The sequence below is a fragment of the Cervus elaphus genome, chromosome 2 (assembly GCF_910594005.1).
Source record: "Cervus elaphus chromosome 2, mCerEla1.1, whole genome shotgun sequence".
In the NCBI taxonomy this organism is placed as follows: domain Eukaryota; kingdom Metazoa; phylum Chordata; class Mammalia; order Artiodactyla; family Cervidae; genus Cervus; species Cervus elaphus.
Window position 1 is genome coordinate 46,760,274 of NC_057816.1, and position 26,961 is coordinate 46,787,234.

The window sequence follows — 26,961 nt, forward strand, 5'->3', positions numbered from 1 at the left end:
ATAAGGTAAATAAGCAGGGTGACAATATACAGCCTTGATGTACTCCTTTCCCAATTTGGAACCAGTCCATTGTTTGATGTCCAGTTCTAACTGTTGCTTCTTATCCTGCATACAGGTTTCTCAGGAGGTAGGTAAGGTGGTCTGGTGTTCCCATCTTTTTAAGAATTTTCCACAGTTTGTTGTGATCCCCACAGTCAAAAGTTTTAGCAAAGTTAATGAAGCAGAAGTAGATGTTTTTCTGGAATTCTTTTGTTTTTTCTATGACCCAGTGGATCTTGGCAATTTGATCTCTTGTTCCTCTGCCTTTTCTAAATCCAACTTGAACACCTGGAGTTCTTGGTTCATGTACTTTGCTAGTGTGTGAGATGAGTGCAATTGTGTGGTAGTTTCAACATTCTTTGGCATTGGCCTTCTTTGGGAATAGAATGAAAACTGACTTTTTCCAGTCCTGTGACCACTGCTGAGTTCTTCAGATTTGCTGGCTCACTTTCACAGCATCATATTTTAGAATTTGAAATCACTCAACTGGAATTCCAGTCACCTCCACTAGCTTTGTTCGTAGTGATGCTTCAAGGCCCACTTGACTTTACACTCCAGGATGTCTGTCTCTGGGTGAGTGATCACACCATCGTGATTATCTGCGTCATTAAGACCTTTTTTGTATAGATCTTCTGTGTGTTCTTGCCGCCTCTTCTTAATTTCTTCTGATTCTGTTAGGTCCATAACATTTCTCTCCTTTATTGTGCTCATTTTGCATGAGATGTTCCCTTGGTATCTCTAACTTTCTTGAAGAGATCTCTAGTCTTTCCCATCTTTTGTTTTCCTCTATTTTTTTGCATTGTTCACTTAGGAAGGCTGCTGCATTTTTGCCTTTTGCCTGATGCATTTCTTTATCTTGGAGATGATTTTGATCACTGCCTCCTGTACAGTGTTACAAACCTCTGTCCATAGTTCTTCAGGCACTTGTCTATTTCTTACTTCCACTGTATAATTGTAAGAGGTTTGATTTAGGTCATACCTTAATGGCCGAGTGGTTTTCCCTACTTTCTTCAATTTAAGTCTGAATTTTGCAAGAAAGAGTTCATGATCTGAGCCACAGTCAGCTCCCGGTCTTGTTTTTGCTGACTGTGTAGAGCTCTCCATCTTCAGCTGCAAAGAATATAATCAATCTGATTTCGGTATTGACCATCTGGTGATGTCCATTGTTTAGAGTCATCTCTTGTGTTGTTGGAAAAGTATGTTTACTATGACCAGTGTGTTCTCTTGGCAAAACTCTTTTAGCCTTTGCCCTGCTTTGCTACTCCAAGGCCAAACTTGCCTGTTATTCCAGGTATCTCTTGACTTCCTACTTTTGCATTCCAGTCCCCTATGATGAAAAGGACATCTGATTTTGATGTTATTTCTAGAAGGTCTTATAGGTCTTCATAGAACCATTCAACTTTAGCTTCTTTGGCATTAGTGCTTCGGGCACAGACTTGGATTTCTGTGATATTGAATGGTTTGTCTTGGAAATGAACAGCGATCATTCTGTCATTTTTGAGATTGCACCCAAGTACTGCATTTCAGACTCTCTTCTTGACTATGAGAGCTACTCCATCTAAGGAATTCTTGACCACAGTAGTAGATATAATGGCCATCTGAATTAAAGTCACCCATTCTGGCCCATTTTAGTTTGCTGGTTCCTAAAATGTCGATGTTCACTCTTGACATTTCCTGTTTGACACTTCCAACTTACCTTGATTCATGGACCTTACATTCCAGGTTCCTATGCAATATTGCTCTTTATATCATCGGACTTTACTTTTACCACCAGACCCATCCACAACTGGGCTTTGTTTCTACTTTGGCTCAGCCTCTTCATTCCTTCTGGAGTTGTTTCTCTGTTGTTTATTCTCCAGTAGTATATTGGACATCTACCAACAAGGGGAGTTCATCTTTCTGTGTCATGTCTTTTTGCCTTATAAAAGTTAGATATACTTAATAACTATGTCAGGGACATACCAAGTCCTCCCTTGTTGCAGTGCAGGTAATTTATAAACCTCATCTCATTTTATAGTCACAGTGGTCCCTTGAAGTAGAGATGAACATTCCCATTTTATGAGTCAGGAAAGAAACCGAAGCTGAGAAAAGCAAGTTTGAGTCACTTGCTCAAGATCATTTAGTTGGGAAGTGGGGAGGCTTAGAACCAAACTTAGATCTTTCTTGACTCCTGTCCACTGTCCTTCAGGCTGGTTCTTGGATGGAGAACATCCAGAAACTTACTCATAGAGTCAAGACCCATACTGAAAACATTCACTGTGAAAATAAAACTAGAACAAAAAGCTTGCAGAATATGTAAATGTAAGGGTAAGAGGGCTTTGGTAATGTATATAAGTATTTTGCATAGAGGCATTCCTTTTGAGACAAGAAGGGGCAGGGCACGACATTTAAAAGAATGGCACAATTTGAGGATGTGACATAAACTGATTCGAACCAACCAGGTCCAAGATGGTGGATGAGCTGACTTCCACTAGACCTTGAGCCTCAGTGTATGCACATTAGCATGCTAAATGGCACCCCACAGGCATCATGATAGTCCCAAGGCCAGCTATAAAGGTCAAAAAATGGACAGTGGCCCAATTCCTAGCAATTCTCACTCCTTCCCCAAAATAGCTGTGACAAGTAAAATTCAACAAATCCTCCATGTAATGCTCTGTTTGGCATTTATGCTTCTGTAACCCAGCTTGCTTATTGCAGCAGCCAACCGCCAGAGATGGCGCCAAAAGAAGGTGGTTTAAATTGCAGACCCGGTTGAGAACAGAAGGCACACTGCGTGTTCTCATCCTTGATTGGGTCCCCTTAAGAAACACCTCGTTTGCATGGAAGTTCTGCCCTGCCCAGTAGCCTGTGTGTATATGAGAGCAGCGAAACCTGAGTCGGGTGCTCAGCCTTTGGAGGTGACCCTGCTGGGCCAGCACCAGTTTGAAATAAAGTCTTTTCTGATTCTCTGAGTTCATGTGGCTTGTCTCTTCCCATGAGCCAAATATCTGCTGTAACACTGCTGTTAACAATTGGAGTACCTCTCCTACTCATTAGCCTATGAAATTGCTCACCCTATAAAAGCAGACAACCCAGTGTCCTTATACCTCTCTTGCCTTCCAAGATGGTCCACACCCTGTCTGTGCAGGGTATTTCCTCCCTGAATAAACCTTCTTTCACTTCACTGTGGCTCGCTCTTGAGCGAAGCCGGGAACCCACACTTGACGGCTGTCTCAGGGACTCACCTGAGACCCGGGAGCTGACCATCTCTAGCACCCCACTCTCTTTCCTGCAACACTTCTTTCCTTCAACAGTCATTTGCTGGGGGGCTACTGTGTGCCAGGCGCTCTTCTAGGTGCTGCAAGGATAGCAGTTCATCAGGTGGAGTCAAAGCTCCCACCTGCGCAAGGCTTACATTCTAGAGGAGACAGGCAAGAGATAGGTAAACAAGTATGCAAACGAGATAAGTTAAGACAATAGGAGCAGAAGAAAATAAAGCAAGGAGGAGGAGACTTTAGGTGTGGTGATCCGAGAAGGGACGTGCGTGTTCTCCTGAAAGATGGTGTTTGAACTGAGGTCTGTGTGATGAAGCAGGAATCAGCCTTGCAGGACTGGGGGAAGTGGAGGTAGGTAGGGAGATGGATCCTGGCCAAGGGAAGGGGGAGGACAAAAGCAGAAAAAAGCTTTACGTGTTCAAAGAAAACAAAGAATTGCTGACTGAGTAGCTGGAATCTGGTGACAAATAATCAGTGTTTTGGAAAATAGAGTTGAGTTTGTTAACTATTTGAATTTGTTAAGACTTTGCTTTCAAAAGATTAGCAAGGGGATTCAAAAGAGGACAGAACCTCAGGAGAGAAACCGTCTGATAGGATCCAGCAGAATACAGTTGCTAGTGGTCTGGTCTTGGCAGAATTCTTAAGAGAAGCATGGATCCCTGTAGGTCTCCTTCAGATAATGGGGGGTCCCAATGACAATTTAGTTGATCATACAGCAGCTCAATGGCTTAAGACAAAAACACTATCTACGTACCAGGTTTGTACTTTTCTGAAGCAGTTTTGCAATGGGAAGATTTAATGTGGCCCTGATCCCACTGGGAACTGAAAAGCAAGTATGATTACTTATCTGAAGATGCTTTTCCCATGAATGAAATAATGAACAGGAGACAGAATTAAAAGAATAAAATCATTCTTAAGCTTTTTCAAATATTTTGGTTAAATGACGGAGTCGTTTTACTTGAAGTAGTGCAAAGTAAAATTGAATAAGAAAAGAAGCTTTGTGTCTTTGTGGTTAAGAATGAGGATTCCTGAGTCAGAAAACTTGCTCAAGATTGAAATCTCTCACTGACTGTGTAACCTCTGCAAGTTGCTTGGTCTTTTTTTTTGTTGTTGTTGCAGTAAAATTGCTTTACTGTGTTGTGTTAGTTTTTTCTATACAAAATGTAAATCAGCTACATGTATAATGTGTACATATATCCCCTCCTTCCACCCCGCCCCCCATAAGTTGCTTGGTCTTTCTGAGACTCCATCTCCTCATCTGCAAAATGGGGATGATAATAGTATTTACAACTTAGGAGCAATATTTTAGAATTGCCAGGATTAAATGAGATGTTGCAGGCTCAGCATATTACCAACCACATGGAGAATAGCTCATGAAATGGTATCAGTTGTTAGCTATTTTAGAAAAATGTGTGACTGTGTGAGGAAGACAAAAAAAATAAAAGCAAGAAAGTGGTTCTGAGTGGTTCTGAACACGGCCGTTACCTAATTGTGGCTAAGCATTGTGATATCTGACAACATGCTGCTTCTTCCTGGGCCTTAGTTTCCTCATCTGCAAACCCAAGGGATGCCAGGCCAGGTAGTCAAGGCCCTCAGATGCATCCGGCCTTGAACATCTACTGTTTGAATAAGTTCATCACAGAAACCTGGTGTTCAATTGTGATCTAAAACTATGTGACCATTGATCCTGACTTTCCTAAGACTGAGGGGTTTCTTGGGATGTAGAACTGGGATTTTCAGTGCTAAAAATCAGGATATTCTCAAGAATCGGTTGCTCACGCTCCAAAAATGTTGCTTCCAAGAGGAGGCAAAGGTGGTGGAGAGGAAGCTCTGGTTAAATAATATTTGACTGGCGTTCTCTTAGCATTACCTATCGGTCACTTTATTAGGTTCAAGCACTTGCTTGCACCGTGGGCCTGGTCCCTTTTTTCTGAGCCTGACAGGAGAGGAGAGAGGACTTTTCCCATCATCACCTACCATGCTGTTTCATGACATGTAAAAATGCTTCCATGTTAAAAGTTAAGAGAGTGCCTTGCAGAGCTGACTGATTGAGTGCTTGTAAGCAGAAAGGTATTATTTTCTTTCCATTTCCAACAATAAATAATACAGAATTTCAAGGTTTCCCAGAAGATGTTCTGAAATAACTTTGGAATAGGACTGGGGTCCTTCTTTCCTGTGTGCTTTTGTTACCAAGTCCAAACTTGTACTGATCTCTGCATGACAGGACAATAAATCAAGAGGTGAGATGTTGGTGCTTTATATGGAAAGCTGCAGACTGAGAAGATGGTGAACTTGTGTGTAAAAGAAGCCTCTAATCCGAGCTGGAATTCAAGCATCCCTTGTACTAATAGGAGAAGGGGTGTGGCTGGTTGCTGCAAACTTCTTGGTATGGGAATCCTTTGTTCTTGCCACTGTCCATGTAGGTCGGGTCATGTGTTCTTATAATTCTTCAGCAAGACAAATGTTATTCTCTGTTCAACAGCTTTTTATCTTTATATGAATGGAAAAGTGTTATGTCTTTAAAGGTCAGAGTCTTTAGAATGGACTATCCTGTATATTTCAGGCTATAGGCAACATTCTTAACATGTAGCAAAAGCAATAGAATATAATATTTAAAGTAAAAGCAACAGATGTCATGTGGAGTCAGATTTGTTCTTTGCTACTACACATTCCCTGTCCCATCATAATACCGTGAAAGGTCCTCTTTTCCTTGTCTAGCTAACAAACAGCTTGTTTCAACCACGAGACTCCATGCTGAGACGGCTTCCCTTGCTTTCCCAGGTAGAGTTCAAGGCGGACTCCTCTGCGCCACCATGTCGCCTTTCTTCATAATTCTACCTGCTTCTCCAACAATTTAGTTATAATTATCATCCACTGCCAGTACCGTCAGCATTCTCAGAAGGCAAGTACCCTGGTTGCAAGCAGCCCTGGGACAGGAATAGTAGTTCATGTAGTATTAAAAATTCAGAGCCCAGAACGGCTGATGAGACAGTGGAATGTGTCCTTCCTGCTGTTCTCGTTTTTAAATGCAGAACCTTTTAGCGATTTTCTTTTCCATGGGAAAAATGAAACTCATTACTATAATTTCAAACCTTAGTCTATCTAGCATGAGTTCCAGGTCTTCTAGGGCCAGGGTACCAATGTGACTCACAAGAATGAAAATTGCAGCAAAATTAAATAATCTTGTTGAATGGATACTAAGCCAGGCACCAGTTCCATGACACATAGCATTGACATGTACAAGTACTAATTACCCACTAATTACAACCACAGCAGAGTTGAGCTCATGCTTACAGAGAAAGAAGGGCCGGCACAGTGCTGTGAATGGTTTAAAGACCCACTCTCAGAGTCTGTGCACACAGCCATGTGTCCAGAAGGTACGGACTTCCTCAGTGTCCGCCCAGGCCGTGGCTTTGTCTTTTAACATGGGTGGCGTGTTTACTTGGCTTGCTGGTTTTTTAAATCAGTGTCTCATGTTACTCACCCACGACAAACTGGGAGCCCCAAAGAGGGGATGCTAAATTGCTGAAAATGTGGAAGAAACATCCTAGCGATTCTGCTTCTGGCCTGTTTGCCAGCTGGCGTGGGAGGGGAAGTCAATCTTGGGATGACAAGAGAAGGAGTAAGACAGAGAAAGCTGAACATGGCCAGGCAGCTGACCCGGCACCAGATCGGCCCTGGATTTCCAGTTTACTGCATTTCAGGTCGGCACTCACTGTTCCCACCCCTGAAATAGGAGGAAAGCCTAAACACGCTTCCACCACCTCTTCCAAGGGAACCTGTGAAAGGAAAGCCTAGCAAATACTATGGTATACCAGCTTCAGGGCACACATTTGAAAGTCATACAGAGTTAGCTACTGGTAAAGTAACTCTTAATAAATGACATGCATTTGTATTTATGTTGATTTTTTGACAAACACAGAATAATCAAGATCCAGAGACAGATGCTATGGTGGTCTTCAAGGCTGCCCACCTCCCAACAACTCCCCACACCAGCGCCACCCCTGTAGAACCAGTATTTACTGCTCTCTGATTTTTCCCCAGCTTTTATTCTTTCAGTGATTCACTTACTTGCCAATTCTATCAGGTTTGTTGTGTGTGTGTTTTTTTTTTTTTTTCATTTTCTGAACAAGAAACTAAAGTGGCACCTGAGTCACTCTCTCATTGAGACATGGCTGAGCTGCCCCATTGGTGCACTCCTCTTACTGGATCATCGGCTGCATTCTGGAAGGGTCGCAATCCTGCAAGAACCTGGGGCTCACCTCCCATCTTGCTCGTCACTTCGGAGCGCCTGGTGAATCCCGACGAGACAGAACTTGGCTGCTTTTTCCAGGCTACCTCTCTCTGTTTGTTGCAGCCTCCCCGCCACTGTTTTATTGTCTTTGGAAACTGAAACATGGGCTGAACCCGCTCTGGCAGGTTGGCAATTTCTGCTTATATGTGACAGATTCTTGGATAAATAACATAACTTAGTTAAACAAAAAGTAAAGGCAAAAGAGAAATAAAATACACGTTGGAAAGAGTCAAGAAAAACTCATTAGCATTGGCAATCTGCCATCTCCCCCCATTAACCTCAATTAACCACGCAGACTGCAGACTCTGACATATAATACCAAAAAACGTGGCTTTGTGAACTTGTAATATTGTATGTTGAAAACCCAAAATACTAATTATCACAGCACATAATTTCATTTTGAATTTATTTGGAAGCTTTTCCCCAAAAGCATGGAAGCTTTTGTAAGTCATAATATAAATGCTGAATGCTCCTTCTCAAGTGTGTGGACCATCCCCCGCTTTGGGTGGTACTACACGTACCTGTCTTCACACACGTTTCCATGCACACTTTGTGTCGGGTAGTTCATTCATCCAATAGACTAATATATATTGATCACCATCCATAGTCCTTTGAAAGCTATAAAGATTAGCATAGGCTCTGAAAAGCTATTCCTTTAATGCACATTAAATGAATGAAAATATAGTGGCCCTGGAGAAGCCAAAGTCTGTTGAAGAAAACAAACATGCAAACACAAGACAAAGTGATGAAGCTATACTGGAATCGTTCATAAATTTCTCTACAAAAGAGCAGAGGGAATATTCAACTCCTCCCTGAATCAATAAGGCATTTTTTTTCTCAAGGAGTTAGAAAGGATCCTAATTCCTCGTTTATTTCCACTTATATTTTTAAAGGAAAAAATAGCAATATTACTTGTAGCATGGAAAAAGTTAATTGCTTCCTCATTAAATCACTACTATGTTACAGAGGAAGAAACTGAGGCACATACATTTTTAAAGGCTCGCACAAAGTTGTTGCATTTATTGATAAATGATTAACTACAAATTTCACTATCCTTGCAAGAGATGGTAGGGCTCCCCAGAAAAGAGGAGCACCATAAAATCCCACCAATTCAGACTCATTTTGAGGAAGATTTTACAGAGGTAGAAAATGCATATTCTAGAATATTTCAGGAAACACGCGTTTCCTGCTTTCAAATAAACACTAAGGTTAATGCTACTATTAACAAAATGTTGCCAAACAAAAGACCTGCTTGGACAGACTCTAATGAATAGTTAACGTAGGCCATTTGCAATTAGAACATCAAAATGGGGTTGTTAAAATTAAAGTGCTTTGCAAATGGTTTGTCTGGAGTACATTAAAAATTCTCCTGGGACCTTTCCACCCTATTAATTTACCTGGGTAGTACAAAGGTAAACTTCAACCAGCCACAGAACTGTTACAGACTCTCAGATAGCGAGACTGAAAAATAATGAGGTTTTATCGTGTATAAAAATGTAGGACAAAAGGAAACGATTGAATTATGTGAAAATTAACTGGAAATTGTGTGATATTTTTTAAAAAAGTGTTGTCAGTCTTCTGATAACTTGGAAAGCTCTCCATTACAAGTGATGTTTTTCCCAGATTTTTTTAATTGGGTTTTGAAACATGGCTCCTACCTAAGACCTCGTAGAGCAAAGATGGTCTTAAAGGATGGCACACCTGCAAAGGAACTGTGTGTTTTCAAGACTTTGCACATCCTCTGAGTAATTTGCACTTTACCCATCCTCCTTATTTTATCTGTCATGTGAAACCAGATGTAGAGAAATTTATTTGCAGTGAAATCATTTCTAAGGGGAGTGCAGTGGTTGTTTTTCACACCTCTGGAGTGTGGCAGGAATGAAATAACTTTGTAGTGTTCATTTGAATAAGCAGAAGGAAACTTCGAGTTTTAGTTGTTTGGCTGTTATTACATTTTCAAACATTGTCAGAGGTGACCAGTCTAGAGACAATAAGGTTTTCCTTTACAATGTAATCAGAAATAGCATCCCATTGCTCTTTGGGTTTTTAATAAAAGTAAAAAATAATGCCCTGCTTCTATAGATGCTTGTTCCTATTTTTAAGAGCAGCATCTGCTACGTGCAAGGCACCGTGCCAAAGAGTCCAAAGAGTTCATCTGGATCACTTCTAACCAAAAGCCTAGTAGGGAGTTATTACTATCCCCGCGTCAGACCTGACGAGGCTGAGATCAGAGAAGTGATGTCATTTGTCCTCGGTCACACAGCTAAGAGACAGCAGAGCCAAGATCTAACCCTAGGTTTCCCTTTGGCAGTCACCTTCTGTCTCATGATTCTTAGCTACAGGTTTGACATTTTAACTTCTTCCAACGTCTCTGTTAGACTCTGATTCACCATTAAGGGCCCAGGACAAGTTTAACTTATTCCCTCATCTTTTCCGGTTGTACATTCAGCAATGTTTGTTTCTTCAGGCAACCCACAGTCGTGCAAGACATGTATTAGCTCACACCTAATGTCACAGTTATTTGCACACCTGTCTGTCTTGCTTATTAAATTGTTAGTTTCTTGAGGGCAAATATGGGAGCTTACTGTTGTAAGATGCTGTTATATCCTCGTGGCTCTTCCCACTGTACCTCTTAGAAAAATATGCTTTTGTGGGAAAGAGGTCCCATCACACAGAGGTGGGGTGTAACCCTGCTGTAAGGATCCTGGGGCTTCCCTGGGGCTCAGCACTGAGGAATCCGCCTGCCAATGCAGGAGGTGAGGGTTTGATCCCCGGGTCAGGAAGACCCCCTGGAGGAGGGCGTGGCAACCCACCCCAGTAATCTTGCCTGAGAAATCCTGTGGACAGAGCAGCCTGGTGGGCTATAGTCCCTGGGGTCACAGACAGTCGGACATGACTTAGGAACTAAACCACAGCAGGATTGTGAGGGTCAGGAGACGCTAGGCTCACAGTGTGAGAGAGTGTGCCAGGGTGGGGACGCCAGGCTGTGACTGGGATGATCCAGAGCTAGGGGGACACACCAGGCCTGCAGCAGAGCTGAAGTCAGAAGAGACCCAGCAGCCAGAGTTCAGCTGTTTTCCAAGAGTTCAGAACAGAACCTTGCAGAGCTCAGAGGAAGACAAGCTGGAGGCCATGTGCCAGGTGCCTCACTTTACTGACCTTTCATTGTTCTGTATTATAAAGTCAAATGTTGTTCATTCTAGGGAAATGAGACTATTTCGATAAGCCAGAAAACCTGACTACCACAACCCCAATACCCACTGGGGCTTTCCTGGTGGCTCAGATGGTAAAGAGTCTGCCTGCAATATGGGAGATGGGGATTTGACCCCTGGGTTGGGAAGATCCCCTGGAGAAGGGAATGGCAACCCACTCCAGTACTGTTCCCTGGAGAATCCCATGGACGGGGGAGCCTGGTGGGCTACAGTCCATGGGGCCTCAAAGAGTAGGACATGACTGAACGACTGACACTTTCACTTTCACAATACCCCTTGATAACATCCGTGTATACAGTGATTCTCACCTCTGGCTGACTATTGCAATCATCTGGAGCATCTTAAAAATCCCTAGGCCTCTAGCCATACTAAATAATTCAGAATGTGTGGATATGGGACCCTGGCGACAGTATTGTTTAATGCTCCGCAGGTGATTCTAATGCACAGATTGGCGCGGCAGTGGTCTAGAGTCAAGGTCCTCAGAATTCAGCGTGAGGTGCGTGTCATCACGGCCTGGGAGGGCCTGCATCTCTGCGTTTCTAACCTAGCTCCCACGCGGTGCTGACGCTGCTCGGCCATGCCATACTTTGAGTAGTAAAGCTACTCACTCTTCTCTCAATAAAATTTAACAATGCTTGGATGAAGGATTTCTTATGAATAAATCTTTGAACAAGTTATTAATATTGAAAGTGCAAGCATCAGTTTCTCTGTCAGATGATAGGGTAAGAAATAGAAATTCTACAATTTTTGTTGCCCCAATATTTAGGCTCTAGTGATGGGAAATCTCAAGATGGCCAGGAAGCAAGATTAGACCATTGGACACATATGATACCCCAGGTATTATTCTTGGAGCTAATAATAAGATAACATTTTTGAGCATTTAATATGCCAGGATAAACTTAAAACTCAGCATTCAAAAAACTAAGATCATGACATCCAGTCCCATCACTTCTTGGCAAATAGATGGGGAAAAAATGAAAACAGTGACAGACTTTATTTTCTTGAGCTCCAAAGTCACTGAAGACGGTGACTGAAGTCTTAAAATTCAAAGACACATGCTCCTTGAAGAAAAGCTATGACAAACCTAGATAGCATATTAAAAAACAGAGACATCACTTTGCCAACAAAGGTCCATCTAGTCAAAGCAAGGATTTTTCCAGTAGTCATGTATGGATGTAAGAGTTGGACCATAAAGAAGGCTGAGTGCTGAAGAATTGATGCTTTTGAACTGTGGTGCTGGAGAAGACTCTTGAGAGTCCCGTGGACAGCAACGAGATCAAAGCAGTCAATCCTAAAATAAATTAACCCTAAATATTCATTGCAAGGACTGATGCTGAAGCTGAAATTCCAATACTTTGCCCACCTGATGTGAAGAACTGACTCATTGGAAAAGACCCTGAAGCTGGGAAAGATTGAAGGCAGGAGAAGAGGACGACAGAGGATGAGATGGTTGGATGGCATCACCAACTCAGTGGACATGGGTTTGAGCAAACTCCGGGAGATGGTGAAGGACAGGGAGGCCTGGCATGCTGCAGACCATGAGGTCACAGAGTCAGATATGACTGAGCAACTGAACAACAACAAATGTGCCAGGAACTGAGCGAAGCATTTTAAAATAACTATTAGGGTGCACCCCAATGTTCATTGCAGCACTGTTTATAATAGCCAGGACATGGAAGCAACCTAGATGCCCATCAGCAGATGAATGGATAAGGAAGCTGTGGTACATATACACCATGGAATATTACTCAGCTGTCAAAAAGAATTCATTTGAATCAGTCCTAATGAGATGGATGAAACTGGAGCCCATTATACAGAGTGAAGTAAGCCAGAAAGATAAAGAACATTACAGCATACTAACACATATATATGGAATTTAGAAAGATGGTAATGATAACCCTATATGCAAAACAGAAAAAGAGACACAGAAATACAGAACAGACTTTTGAACTCTGTGGGAGAATGTGAGGGTGGGATGTTTCAAAAGAACAGCATGTATACTATCTATGGTGAAACAGATCACCAGCCCAGGTGGGATGCATGAGACAAGTGCTCGGGCCTGGTGCACTGGGAAGACCCAGAGGAGTCGGGTGAAGAGGGAGGTGGGAGGGGGGATCGGGATGGGGAATAAGTGTAAATCTATGGCTGATTCATATCAATGTATGACAAAACCCACTGAAATGTTGTGAAGTAATTAGCCTCCAACTAATAAAAAAATTAAAAAAAATAAAAAAAATAAAAAATAAAATAAAATAAAATAAAATAAAAAAATAAATAAAATAAAATAACTATTAGGGCATGGCAACCCACTCCAGTACTGTTGCCTGGAGAATTCCATGGATAGAGGAGCCTGGTGGGTTACAGTCCATGGGGTCACAAAGAGTCAGACAGGACTGAGTGACTAAGCACAGCACAGCATTTAATTTAATAAGCCTCATTTTACTTAAAGAAGCTAAATAATTTGTTAAAAACAGAACGCTGCCTTGGGCTGGTATTGAGTTGTAAAGCAAGACAGTCTGATACAAGACCTTAGGGCTGGTTACTTGATGGTGCATGATGCCCCTCAGGCTAGATAATCTTTACAACCCATCCATATAATGTAATTTAGATTGCCAGCCACTTCCTTATTTTGATCATCCAATATTCAGAATTCTGCAAAAAAAAAAAAAATCTTGGCAGAAAGAGAAAGGGGTGGCGAGCGCCTTACTGCACATCTGAGCACACACATCAGTGGCGTGCTGCTGCTGCTAAGTCACTTCAGTCATGTCCGGCTCTGTGCGACCCCTTAGATGGCAGCCCACCAGGCTCCACCGTCCCTGGGATTCTCCAGGCAAGAACACTGGAGTGGGTTGCCATTTCTTTCTCCAATGCCTGAAAGTGAAAAGTGAATGTGAAGTCTCTCAGTCGTGTCCGACTCTTAGCGACCCCGTGGACTGCAGCCTACCAGGCTCCTCTGTCCATGGGATTTTCCAGGCAAGAGTACTGGAGTGGGGTGCCATTGCCTTCTCCAGAGTGGCATGCTAATGGCACCTAAAATGTCATCATTTAATGTGACATCCCTAATATTGGTTCACCATCTGCAGCTTAATTTCTCTGAAGAAATCCAATATGGCATTCAAGGTTTAGCTAAATCATCTGGAGACTTCCTCAGGTGCGTAAATACTTCTTCATCTAGGCTGACTCATGAGACTGAGCCGAAGGGCTGTGTGAGCCAGGCAGGGAAGGAGCCATGAGGATTGGTAATGAGGTGAGGCACTGAGGGAAGGGCAGATGGGGCTGGTGAGTATGCAGGTATTCTGACAAAACGGGACTCACATACAGCATCTCTCAGTTCAGTCCAGTTCAGTCGCCCAGTCGTGTCCGACTCTTTGCGACCCCATGAACCACAGCACGCCAGGCCTCCCTGTCCATCACCAACTCCCGGAGTCCCCCCAAACCCATGTCCATTGAGTCCTGAGTATATGTGTGTGTACATGTGTATGTGTGTGTGGTATAAGAATCCCTCAGAGGAGGCAGCCTTTGGAAATGTTCTTCACCTTGCAGCCTCAACTTTACTCCTCCCTGTGAGTTCCAATCTTATCTTTCACCCCGATGACACTTTGCCTTGACCCAGATCCCCTAATCGATTCTGTCTGTAATGAGTGGTACAGAGAGGGAACAGGGTTTGCTTGAATCTCAGAACTATCCCTCCAGGCTGCAGACAAGTCCACCTGTCATCTAAGGCTGATGGAGGTGCAAGGTATATACCAGCATCGACACTTTTCCTTCCAAGCTGGCCTTCCCCCTTTGCTACCTGTGGCAGCTATGGAATCCAAAGGGGGACGTGTTTCTGGCAGAAGAGCACTGCCCTCAATTTCCCTGCTACCCACTCCAGTATTCTTGGGCTTCCCTTGTGGCTCAGCTGGTAAAGAATCTGCCTGCAATGCGGGAGACCTGGATTTGATCCCTGGGTTGGGAAGATCCCCTGGAGAAGGGAAAGGCTACCCACTCGAGCTCTGGCCTGGAGAATTTCATGGACTGTATAGTTCATGGGGTCTATGAAGAGTCAGAAAGGGGATTGTGAAGAGTCGGACATGACTGATTTTCACTTTTCAAGGAAGAATTGAGAAATGCTATCCATTGGCTTGCAAAGAAAAACAGGTGAGGCTTACCTGTGACAGAAAACCAACGGCTGTGAACCGTGTTTGACACTCAGGGTCTTCATACTTATGTTTAAGATGCACTCTCATGTATTCAGTTTAGAACTTCTGTTAGCATTTTGGAAATCACTATTTATAAAGAAACATCCAGGTTGCAGTCTTGAAGCTCCACCGGTGATTTTCCCAGCAGATTTTCTGAAGGAAATTTAATAGCAGCGCTGTGCACCTAATTGAGTGACTCCAAATCTTACATCAGATAAAACAGCTCCTACTTAAGAAAAAACCTGGTGGGGCCGGTTCCCAGAATTCTTTTGTTAACCTCCCTCGTAACTGGTGTTGTATAAGCTTTTGTCTTTCTGCTTATTCTTTTCTTTTCAAAGAAACATCATATAGTCCAAACACACATTATTTAGTCTTTTTTTAAGCAAACCTAATGCATGTCTTCACTTCAGCTTTAATATTTTTCTACAGTGCTGAAATTTGCATTTACTGCGTCCCTTTCAGTCTCTCCAAATTCAGTGACTAGTCTTATGTCTATGTGTAAATAATACAGGGAATGAGGCTTTCTAATGGGCTGAAACGAGACGTGGAAATAGTTTCTATCACAGAGTCCAAGTTCTTACTGCTCCATACAGGATAGACCAGTAAATCAAGAGATGAGTTGTTGCAACAAGGAATGGTGACTTTACTTGGATAGCCAGCAGACTCAGAAGATGGCAGACTAATGTCCCAAAGTACTACTTTACCTGAGTCAGAAGTTGTGTTTATTTTAAAAGAGGACGGGGTGTGGCCGGTTGGTATAAACTACTTGGAGCTGGAATTCTTTGTTCCTATACCTGTCCACAGAAGCCTAGTCACATTGTTCTCATAAACCTCCAACAAGACAATTGTTATTTTCTTTTATGCAACGTATTAATCTCCAGGTGAATGTAAAAGTGTTATACCCTTAAGAGTCACAGCCTTGAGAATGGATTGTCCGGTATATCTCAGGTTGTCGGCAACATATTCTTTTACGAAGGTGCAGAGCCCTGGGGCCAAAGGCCCAGATCCAGTATGGAGTCAGGTGTGTTCTCTGTTTCTAGAAGTTAGAATTGTGTAGAAGAGACGGCAAACATGAAAATAACTACAGGTTTTTTTCCCCCTACTTAAAAGCATGCATTTGTAGTTAACTGATGTTTTTACTTTGCTCCTTTTGCGAAATATTCATGTGGGTATTAAGTGTTAGTTTTGAGAATAAATAAAAACCAGAACACAACCCCTCTTGCTCGTGCCTGGGTCACCTTCCCATGTCCTACACAGCTGGAGTCAGTTTCATCCCTCCCCGTGAGGGAGCCAGAAAGCAAGAATGATTGCTTTTAATGTTTCTGTATTACTGTAGACTCTTCTCATTGAAAAGAGACTTTAGGACATTGCTAGATGAGGAAACAGTTCTGGAGGAAAAAAAAAAAGATGTGACTGATCTGATCTCATAACTGGTCACTGGCAGAGCTGAAACTGGGTCGCAGGTCTCCCTGGTTCCTGGGTGGGTGGCTTTGCCACAGCTCTGCATTCTTGTCTGCTAAGAAGACAGTGGAAAAGCCTCAGAGTCAGAGTCCCTGGGTGCGTGTCATGGCTCCATCTTGGCTGACCTTGGGCAAGTTATTTCTGATTTCTTCCTCAGTTTCCAGAGTCAAAATAGCTCCTGTTTCTCAGAACTCTTGTTCGTTTAAACGAGATCATGTATGCAAGCTGTTTAGTGCTTGCGTTTGGCACACAGTACTCAATAGATGTTGACACTACTGTATTATTATTTACCCAACTTTCTCCGTGAATTCGTTAGAAACCAGGACATGGGAGGGCTATGGGATCAACGTGCAGTTGCTGTGTCTAACATTAAACATTAAAAATCTTTAACCAACTTCTGAAAAATAGAATAAATAAATAAAAGTCTATCAGGAATGGTTTTAATGACCTCCAGCTATTAGCATGGAAGAGAGTGTCCAGAAACTGGGAAAACATGAAAATTATTGAAAGAATGGAAGAAAGCATTCAGATAACCTTACTTCTATACTTAGGAGCTATGTGACCACTCTGTATAAGGCAATACTGAGAGTCCTGGGGGACTGTATCCATGTTACCCTCACTCAAACCAGTTTTGCTTGATACCTTCAATGTACCACATTCTATATTAAATGCCAGAGACACAGGATAAATAAGATCTATTAACTACCTTTTGCTTATATCTTGTTTGGGAAGACTGATTGTTTAACAAAAAATTAGACCCAAATATTGGTTTCTATACTGTGTGTGTGTATGTTGGTCACTCAGTCATGTCCAACTCTTTGCAACTCCATGGTCTGTAGCTCACCAGGCTCCTCTGTCTATGGAATTCTCCAAGCAAGAATACTGGAGTGGGTTGCCATTCCCTTCTCCAGGGGTTCTTCTTGACCCAGGGATTGAATCTGGGTCTCCTGCATTGCAGGCAGTCACCATCTGGGCCACCTGGGAAGACCTTCTATATCAGTAGTATTTCTTTTAATTAATCTATTTTTCAATTGAAACATATTTGCTTTACAGAATTTTGTTGTTTTCTGTCAAACCTCACCATGAATCAGCCATAGGTTTACATACATCCCCTCCCCTTTGAACCTCCCTCCCATCTCGCTCCCCACCCCACCCCTCTAGGCTGATACAGAGCCCCTGTTTGAGTTTCCTGAGCCACACAGCACATTCCTGCTGGCTCTCTATTTTACATATGGTAATGTAAGTTTCCATGTTACTCTTTCCATACATCTCACCCTCTCCTCCCTCTCCCCATGTCCATAAGTCTATTCTCTATGTCTGTTTCTCCATTGCTGCCCTGCAAATAAATTCTTCAGAACCATGTTTCTAGATTCTGTATATATGCATTAGTATACAACATTTATCTTTCTCTTTCTGACTTACTTCACTATTTATAAAAGGCTCTAGGTTCATCCATCTCATTAGAACTGACTCAAATGTGTTCCTTTTTATGACTGAGTAATATTCCATTGTGTACATGTACCAAGACTTCTTTACCCATTCATCTGTCAAGGGATATCTAGGTTGCTTCCATGTTCTAGCTATTGTAAATAGCACTGCAATGAACAATGGGATACGTGTGTCTTTTTCAGTTTTGTTTTCCTCAAGGTATATGCCTAGAAGTGGGACTGCTGGGTCATATGGTGGTATACTAGTAGTATTTTTATATTCAACAAACATAATGGCGCTGATCTAGGTTCCTGAGCTCAGCTGGTGACCCACCCGAACAAAGCCTTCCTACAACTGGGGTCTAGAGAGAGGTCCAGACAATAGATGAGTTACATGCTGCATGCTGGAGGAGGGAAGGTCAGAAAATGATTTGCAGAGAAGGTGACATTTGGACTTTCTGGAAGGATGATGAGAAGGTTTACCAGATAGTCGGGGTAGGCACGGCGACATGGTAAGAAGAGTAAATGGAATATGGAAAAAGACAGTAAACACTAATTGTAGCTCACAGGGCTGCTATTCTAGTTGTATTTGTAATACCAATCTCAGCTTCCAACAGTTCTGGAAAATTATGCTGAGCAAAGACCTACACAGCTTCAAGTAGCACTTAAGGAAAATGTCAGTGTCATGGCACTAGATTACACAGCTGCGACTCAGGACACCCGCAGGGAGGAAGAGCAGGGAAAAGATGTCATCCTTTTGAGTGTCGCTTCTCTGACCATAACTCCTTAGAACATTTTGAATTCTTTTCTGAACAGGCAGCCCCATTTTCATGCTCAGATTTCTCAGAAAGGTTGTTAGATTCCCCCATTTCCGCAACAACAACAACAAAAAAATCAAAAGCAGTTCTTTATAAAGTAATTGCATGGTTCCAACCATATGCTCTCCCTTTCTCTTTACTGAGTATCATTCACTTAGGACTGGCGTAATCCCCTCCTAAATTGGAGGTTTGCATATGTAATTATATCAAATGATGTGTTTGTTTATATCTCCAAACCACTTTCAAAAGCTTGCCTATGATTTATCTTTGAAATCCAATTTCATCATGTCAGTCCCCAATTTACTGCGCCCAATGGGTCTACAGTTACATGTGTGATGCACATGCCTCTCTCTTGCAGAGATTACAGTGAGGGTGCCTTCCACAGTGATGAAGGAGGGGATGGCTCTGTTTCAGTCTCTGCCCTGTTCTAAGACCCTACTGCATTCAGCTACAACAAAGCTGTTAGAAGGGAAGATGCAGCTTCGGCAGTTTTGTCTAATTCCTCTGGTCTGTGAGAGATGGTCTGCCTCATTCCTGTGTGACTGCAAAATGCTCTGTGCTGCTGAAGCTCCATAGCTCACCCTGAGTGTGCCCCTTTAGAGGGAAGAAAGCTCCCCCCCTTGGTTTATTTGACCCTGTCTTGACAACAAGGTTTATTTTCAGTGCAAATAACCACCAATCGTGACTTTAACCCAAAATGTTCTTTTCATTATATTTATGTTCCAGATTCCCCATGAACAAACCTGATGGATCTATTCGTTCCAATCCTTCTTCCTACCAGATTCATAGACTAACTCACTCATTCATTCATTCAATCTTAAAAAATATAGTGAAAAATATGGGTGAAATATAGTCATTCAGTATTTTTAAAGATCTGTCTCCTCCAAAACTGAAAGACTTGTTAAAATCTAAAAGGCAGAGTTTATGATCTCCTGCTGATTTTTAAACAGCTTTCCTGATACATAATTTATGTACAATAACAATCACCTATTTAAAAGATACAATCCACTGGCTTTCAGAATACTTAGGGAACTGTACAGCCATCACCATAATCTGTAATTTTAGAGCATTTTCATCAGCCCGAAGAGAAACTTTGTACCCCTTAGAAGTCACTCTCTGTCCCTTGCCCCACTTCATCCCATTTCCTACTAATTTTCCCTTGTTTTAAATTGATTAATTCATTTTCGGCTGCGCTGGACCTTTCTGCTTCCTCGGGCCTTCCCTGGCGCGGCCGGCGGGGCTGCCCTTTGCTGCAGAGCGTGGACTCTGGGCGCCGGCCTCAGTCCTCGTGGCTCAGGGGCTCCGTTCCCTGGGGAATCTCCCCAGACCAGGGGTCAAACACATGGCCTCTGCATCGGCAGGTGGATTCTTTCCTACTGGACCACTAGGGAAGTCCTGATTTTCACTTTGACTTAGACTTTTTTCCCATGTTTTCCTTTAGATCTGTGAAAATAAAGGTGATGGAAGCCCAGAGAACTGAGACCTGCAGAGGTGTCCTTGCCTTTTCCTTCAGGGACAGAAACTCTTTGTCTCTCTCATAGCTCTGGGGTCACTGGTCACGTGCGTTTTCTCCAGACTTTTCAGGAAGCCCGTCTTCTTCCCTGTGGGCTGATAAGTGAGTGAGAAGCACACCGTGGGGAAGGTAGGCAGATGGACGGGAGCCACCTGCCCCCACTTGCACACTTGCCCATGGGCGTGGTGATGAGGGCTTCCCTCAAGAATGACCCTCGGGATAGCTGGGAGGGGAGGCTGACCTCCTTCCGCAGCGCCGGCACTGCAGGGGCCGTGGCCGCATGACCTGGACGAGGAGGACCTGGGACGGCTCAGGAGCCCACAGCCGGCAGAGGGGAGGGCTGCTGGGCTTCTGTGTCTGCAAAGCGGCAGGCGAACAGGAGCAGAGGCTGTCAGCCTGCTCACCCCATCATAGCCTCCATGTCACAAGCATTTCTCATTCCCACTGGGACCTCTCACAGGGAATGCTCCCTGAAGAGGGGGTGATGGCTGCGGAAGCCTCCCGACCCCTTTCAAGACAGTTACCTCTCACTTAGAAAGAGCTTCCGTGACAAATGAGCTTGTGGAACAGCCTGACCTGAAGGTGATGGCGTCGGATTTGTGTGTTAGGCGCTCGCGGGTGTGACCCGCTGAGCCTGAGTCAATATGACTCAGAGCAGGCTCCTCTCTGTTCCCCACTGATCACCTCACACCAGTGTATTCACACATCTCCATGTCCCCTTTGCTCACCCGTCTCACACACACACACACACACACACACACACAGCGAGCTCAAGGTCTGACCCAGATGCTAAAGCTGCTCAGTGTATTTCATTCTTGGATGGGCAGAAAAACTCATGTCAATAAAAGGTCATGGTGAAATTCAACAAAGGATAATGGTATTGCAGAGAGCCTTCTCGTAGAATCAGAGCACCATCTCAAGGCATCATCTCAAGAGATTCAAAGGCAGTAAATGAGGGATGGAGTGGGGCACAGAATGCACGTGTTTTGAGTTTCCCAGGAGGTTCTGATGGGCAGCTAAGGAAGGGAAGTTACTGATTCTCTCCCTGGAAGTTTCTTTTTTTAAATCCGTCTACCTCTCTGTCTAGTTGGCTGTGCCAGCTCTTATAGCATGTGGGGCCTTCGGTCTCTGCTGCAGCATGCAGGATCTTTGAGCTGTGGCATGCAGAACCCTCCATTGCAGCATGTGGGATCTAGTTCCGTGATCAGGGATTGAACCCCAGGCCCACTGCATTTGGAGCACACAGTCTTAGCCACTGGACCACCAGGGAAGCCCCCTACCTTGAAACTCTTGATAGCAGTCTTTCCCCATCATCTCTGACAATAACTCATTTTTATATGCAGAAGTGCCTAGCACTGCACCATTCACATAGAGGAACTCAGAAAATAGCTTTAACTGAGCACTGAAGACCCACACCCCCTCCCCACCCACAGATACTCTCCCCACACACAAAACAATGCCTCCTAAACAACCACACTCTAAGCCTGTCTGCAGCACAACTGAAGATCGGAGTATGAGTGATCTCTCTTTTCCATAGCAGCTTTTGTCAACTGACTGCTAATGAGTCTCCAGTTGTGTTTTAGGCCAGGTGCTTAGGTGGCCACCAGGGCTTCTGAATCAGAAGGCAGGTCTTTCCCATGAAGTCACTCTGTCAGTCTGTCTAGTGGGAAAATACAGACGTGTGAGCAAAGCAGTGTCGTAAAAGGCCAAGAATGATAGTGTGGTAGAGTATACTTGTTCTGGTAGTGTTTATCAGCCCCCTAACCCTGGGAGAGAGGGTCACCTCTCTAACACCTGAGCTAAGTTTGAAAAATCTGTGGATGAAGCAGAAAGGTGGGGGCACATTCCAGGAAACTTTCATGGAAAGGCAGATCATCAGTGCGAGGGGAGTGTGGGTTTCCCTCCCATGGGAGTGTGGACGGATGAGAGTGAAGTGCGTGGGGTTCAAACCATGTCCCTCAGATTGGAGCTCAAACCTAGGCACGCCTCATGAGACCCGAACCCTGTCAAACCTCAGACTAGAAATCGAACCCTCTGTCTTTTAATTGAAATCACTCACGTGGTATCTGGACTTAACTAAAGTTCAGGTTCTTTATGTCTCAGTGCAGAAGGAATTCAGCAAGAGACAGAGTGATAAGAAGTAGATTTAATTATTAATGCAGGATGTTTGTGAAGGATACAAGCAAGCAGGTAAGGGGGCTCTGCCTCAAGAGCTAAGTGGGAAAGCAGGTTTATGTAGAGAGACACCTTCCACAGAGAGAAGGTAGTCCATCTCAGAAGGCAGGAGAGAGCTCAGTGCAGTGGTTAGTTTTTACAGGCCGAGTAATTTCATGGGCTAACAGTTGGGAAGATTATTCCAACTATCTGGCGGGGATTTCCACAACTGGACCACGCCCACCTTTTGGCCTTTTATGGTCAGTCTTGTGACTGTCATGAGGCTGTGGGTGTGTCATTTAGCATGGTAATGTGTTACAAAGAGCATATAATGAGGCTCAAGTTCTACTGGAAGTCAGATCTTCCTAACCCTAACCCTAACAGCCATGTTACTTCCAGTAGGATTTTATTTTCAAGGCCATGGGGAGCCATTTAACCCCTTGTAGTCTTTTTTTTTTTGGCTTTCTCTAAAATCATGTACTCCATCCACTACTGGAAATTAAAGACGTGAACGCCTTAGCAGATTTTGATGACATACTTTTCCATATTTCATGCACTTCACCAGCACTGAGAGTGAGCTTTTCAGTTCTCTCATTGATCAGCATAGATCAGCAGCCCCAATCAGAGGGCCTTATTTTCAGGGACAGTGTGGAATCAAGAAATGGAATGTAAATTTGACCTCCTAATTGCCATTTAAGAATAATCATGATAAAATCTGCAAAAGACAAATTGGATGGCCTTGAAAGTTTTGTCTTCTCCTTCCCTTTTCTTTGTCTCTCTGCTCAGAGGGATGATTAATGAGAAATGCCATTCATAGGAAAGATAGTTATTTCCAATGTAGAACTTATTTGTATAAAGATTCAAACAAATAAAGAGATAAAGCTACAGCATGAGATCTTTCATATATGAGTAAATTTGAAATAATTGTGTGTACAAGTAGTTATTGCAAAAATAACCTTCTTTGTCAGTATAACCAAAAAATTATGTAAGCGTAAAAAAGTTAAATAAGAAAGTTTTGTTTCATAGCCTGAATCTAATCAGCAATCTATTAATTGTTCAAGAACTTTAAAATCTTCAATGAGGTTTCTATGGCAGAATTTCAGTCATATGCAGATGAATCATTGAAATTCCTTATTACCAGAAAAACAAATGTTCTTTAGTGAGGTTCTACATCCCCAAAGTGATTAAAGTACCTCAACAGTGGAAAGCAGAACCCAGAAACAAATTTTTCAGGTTTTCTTTGTCAGTATTATTTTGTTCAAAGAGTAATTCTGAGCCCATCTGACTGGTGAGTTATACTGTTCCCCATGCGTTTGCTTTTCCTTTAACTGGACTTGGTTCCCACACTCAGTAAGCTGCTTGCCCCAGATATTTACAAGTCAAATATTCTCATTTCTACACAGGTCTGATTACAACAACTTCAAGGAAATTGGATCGAGAACAGCAGGCAGAACATTTTCTGGAGGTAAGCGCATAGAGGGAGCCGATATTCATTAACACTGCCTTTCCCTCAACTACTTTAACCTTCCCCGTGAACTGGAGCTTGAATGTATGTGAACATTCACATACAGTGGGTCGCAAAATGAAGCTATTTCTCTTGGCTGATTGGTTCTGAAGCTGGAGATTTCTGGTGCCTTCCTGTGAATGCAGTCCTCTGTGCCAAGAGTGGATGGTGGGACCTTTGCCCTTCCTGAAAGCAAGCAGATGTATCAACATCTCTGCCTTGACTTTGGGCCCCTTTGTCAATAATCAGGAAAGAAAATTCAGGAGCAGAGCCTTGTAAGCCATTGTGGCCTCAGAAGTAAAAAGAGAGAGCGCCGAAGTGCAGCAGTTAGCGTGAAGCACACCCTTTGTGGAGAAGGGCACTGCTAGGCTCCTCGTTTCTTTGCTTGGGAGAGACTTAGGAAGGGCAAGCTGGCTGATTCACAGCCAGAGACCATAAAATGTGCTCCTGTAATTCAGTAAGACAGAAGCAGCAATATAAACTGTAAGAGCATTATTTCTGGAGGGAAAAAAAAAAAAAACATAAGGCAAGGGATGAGAAAATAGAAATGAAAGAGTCTTTTGAAACATTCTTCCCATACACATCAGGTTTCTTTATTGAGAAGCTTGAAGCCTGGGTAATATGTATGATGCTGTGATTTAAGTGTGACAGTCTCAACACCGCGTGGATGACAATGCTTAGAAGGTAGAGCTTTGTTATATTGTGTCCTTGCTGCTAAACTGATCTGTCAGTTGGAGGAACCACTCACTGGAATCCACAGTCCTATATGCGCACACACACACACCCCTCACATCTCTTCTGATAGTCTCCTTTAAGTCAGTTCTCCAGTAATGATTTATTTAAAGAACACTGGACTAGAAATCAGTGCCTTGGGTCCTAGGACTTCCCTGCCATTATTAGCTTGGAGCCTTAGAAGCCGTTCAGCTGCCTTGGACCTCAGTTTCCCTACTGTGAAATGTGGCAAATAACTGCTACTCCGTATACCTCAAAGGATCATTATTAGGATTAAACCTGACCTTTTATATCAAAGTATTTTTAAAACTCTTACACCATTACACCTAATAAAGTATTATTATTATTATGCAGCACTATGATAACCCTTTTAAAACATTGCTATCATCACATAAAGATAAAAGACTCCAGGCTGCCAAAAAATAATTATTGTAATTCTTTTTTCAAAGTCATCCTAATGGGCTCCAGTACATACCTGCTCCAGAATTAGAGTAGGTTTGCCAGAATAATAGCCCTTATATTATATTCATGGCCTTCTTTCCTCTGCAGCAGAGGCCAGGCCTCCAGGAGGGGCTGGGTTCTCAGATAGTTGAACCTATTACTTCCCAGCAGGGAAGAGGGACGGTGTCTCATTAGCTGGGAAATCTGCTGAGATCACTTACTGCCTTGTCCCCGGAAAGGTGGTGTCCTGGGGGGGGGGGGGGGGGTGTGGGGTGGTGCAGAGTGTGATTCTAGGGAAAAGAGGCAAAAGTGTTTTCCAGGCATTTGAATTCACTCCCAAAGGAATCCTTAACAGTTTCCCATCCTTCACAGACTTACATGAATACTGACCCAACACTTTGGGCCTTTGGACGAACACAGGTGCTCAGTAAGACGTAGATAAAATTGTTGTGGTTTTAATTATTATCATACGGTGTCACAGAGCCTGGCCTTTCCTAAAGATTCAGCTTCATCTGCACACTCCCGGACAGACAGAGCTCCCGGGCAGAAGGAGCCGGAGGCCCCAGCACTGTGCTTGGCCGTGTCTCCAGGGCTGAGCTGCGTACCAGGGACGCAGAATGTGTGGTAAGGATGGGCAAGCAGGCAGCCAACGAGCGAATGCTGTCACTGCAGACACAAGCGCTCTGGGCCGCTCACAGAAGGCTCCACGGCAGTGCCTGTAAGAGAGGAGTGGGTAGGCAAATGCAGTGGAGCAATCGGAAGGGCCTCTTTGAGGAGGTGACGTTTGGTGACAGAAGCCAAGCTTCTGTTGGAGACATGGAACCAGGCCAGTGTGACTGAGGGTGTAAAGTTAGAAAGCTGTAGAGGCGGTAGGAAAGCAAGCTGGAAAACACAAATAGGACTGTGGTAAGGATTCTGAACTTCCTCCCAAGTTCGGTGGCAAGCCATGAAGCAGGGGGAGGGGGTGGGGCGTGATAGGATCGGCAGAGGGAGAGATGATGGGGCGTCCTGCAGGTCAGACAGGGGCTGGGGCAGGGCCTTCGTAGCCGGCAGACTGGGGAAGGGGGTTCTTTCAGAAGGGCCCAGGTGAGAGATGATGGGGACGTGGATGAAGGTCTCATACAAATCCCATCATGGTTCTAGCCAACTAAGAGCATATGGCTTTTCTGAAGTTCCCGGGGTAGAATTTGAATACCTAAAGGTCATCAGGCTTGCCTTCCAGCTAACTTGCCCTCCAGCTCTGCCCACTCACCAGTATTCCCCATCAGAGGTGCTCTTCGGTAAACACTCTTCCGGAGGTTTTCAAAAAACTGCTTGAGTACCTGTCTTCTTCTCTCTATCTCTCTTCCTCTTCTTTCTCTCTCTCTTGCACATAACACTCCTCCTTTCACTCCCTAAATTATAAAATTCCTAGTCATATTATTTTTTTATGTATAATATTTCTGCGACCATTTGAATGGCATTTCTTTCTTTGTTCTGATTGGATCATAGAAAGAATATTGCTTTAACTCAGCCCTGCAAGAAAAATGAATAAAATAATATCATTCGGAGTGCAGAAGAGAATTCTCTGCTGTACACAAATTTTTTTTAACTGCCAATACATTGTGTGAGTTTTAAGTCCAGCCTGTGGGTAATTAACCTCCTAGAAAGCCTTTAATTGGCAAGATAACCCTATGCTCCTCTTTAAACTCATATTAAACTTGTGGCTCTATTTCATCTTTCTCCTCTCCAATCAAGTAAATTGAACTCTTCTTGAAAGGCTCCGTTTAGAAGCTGACCTGGGAGATACACTTCTGAATAGGTAACCAGGAGGACATTAATGATGTGTTTATAGTGTGCTAGCCTGATTATGGAAGGCACTTTAATTGTATGCTGCTGGTACTATGCCGTACTTTAATTTCAGATATTTAAACTGACTCTGTATACACTGT

At 43.3% G+C, this 26,961-nt stretch overlaps 1 protein-coding gene across 10 annotated transcripts in view; it reads left to right on the top strand.

Moving 5' to 3' along the window:
- The window catches only part of FAT3 (FAT atypical cadherin 3), a 762,831-nt gene that overhangs the window by 499,666 nt on the left and 236,204 nt on the right, over window positions 1-26,961 (top strand). For all 10 annotated transcript variants that reach the window (XM_043876646.1, XM_043876691.1, XM_043876701.1 and 7 more), the window contains one exon: window positions 23,757-23,818. In XM_043876646.1, the coding sequence (XP_043732581.1) occupies window positions 23,757-23,818 (62 nt within the window). The remainder of the gene's footprint in view (window positions 1-23,756; window positions 23,819-26,961) is intronic.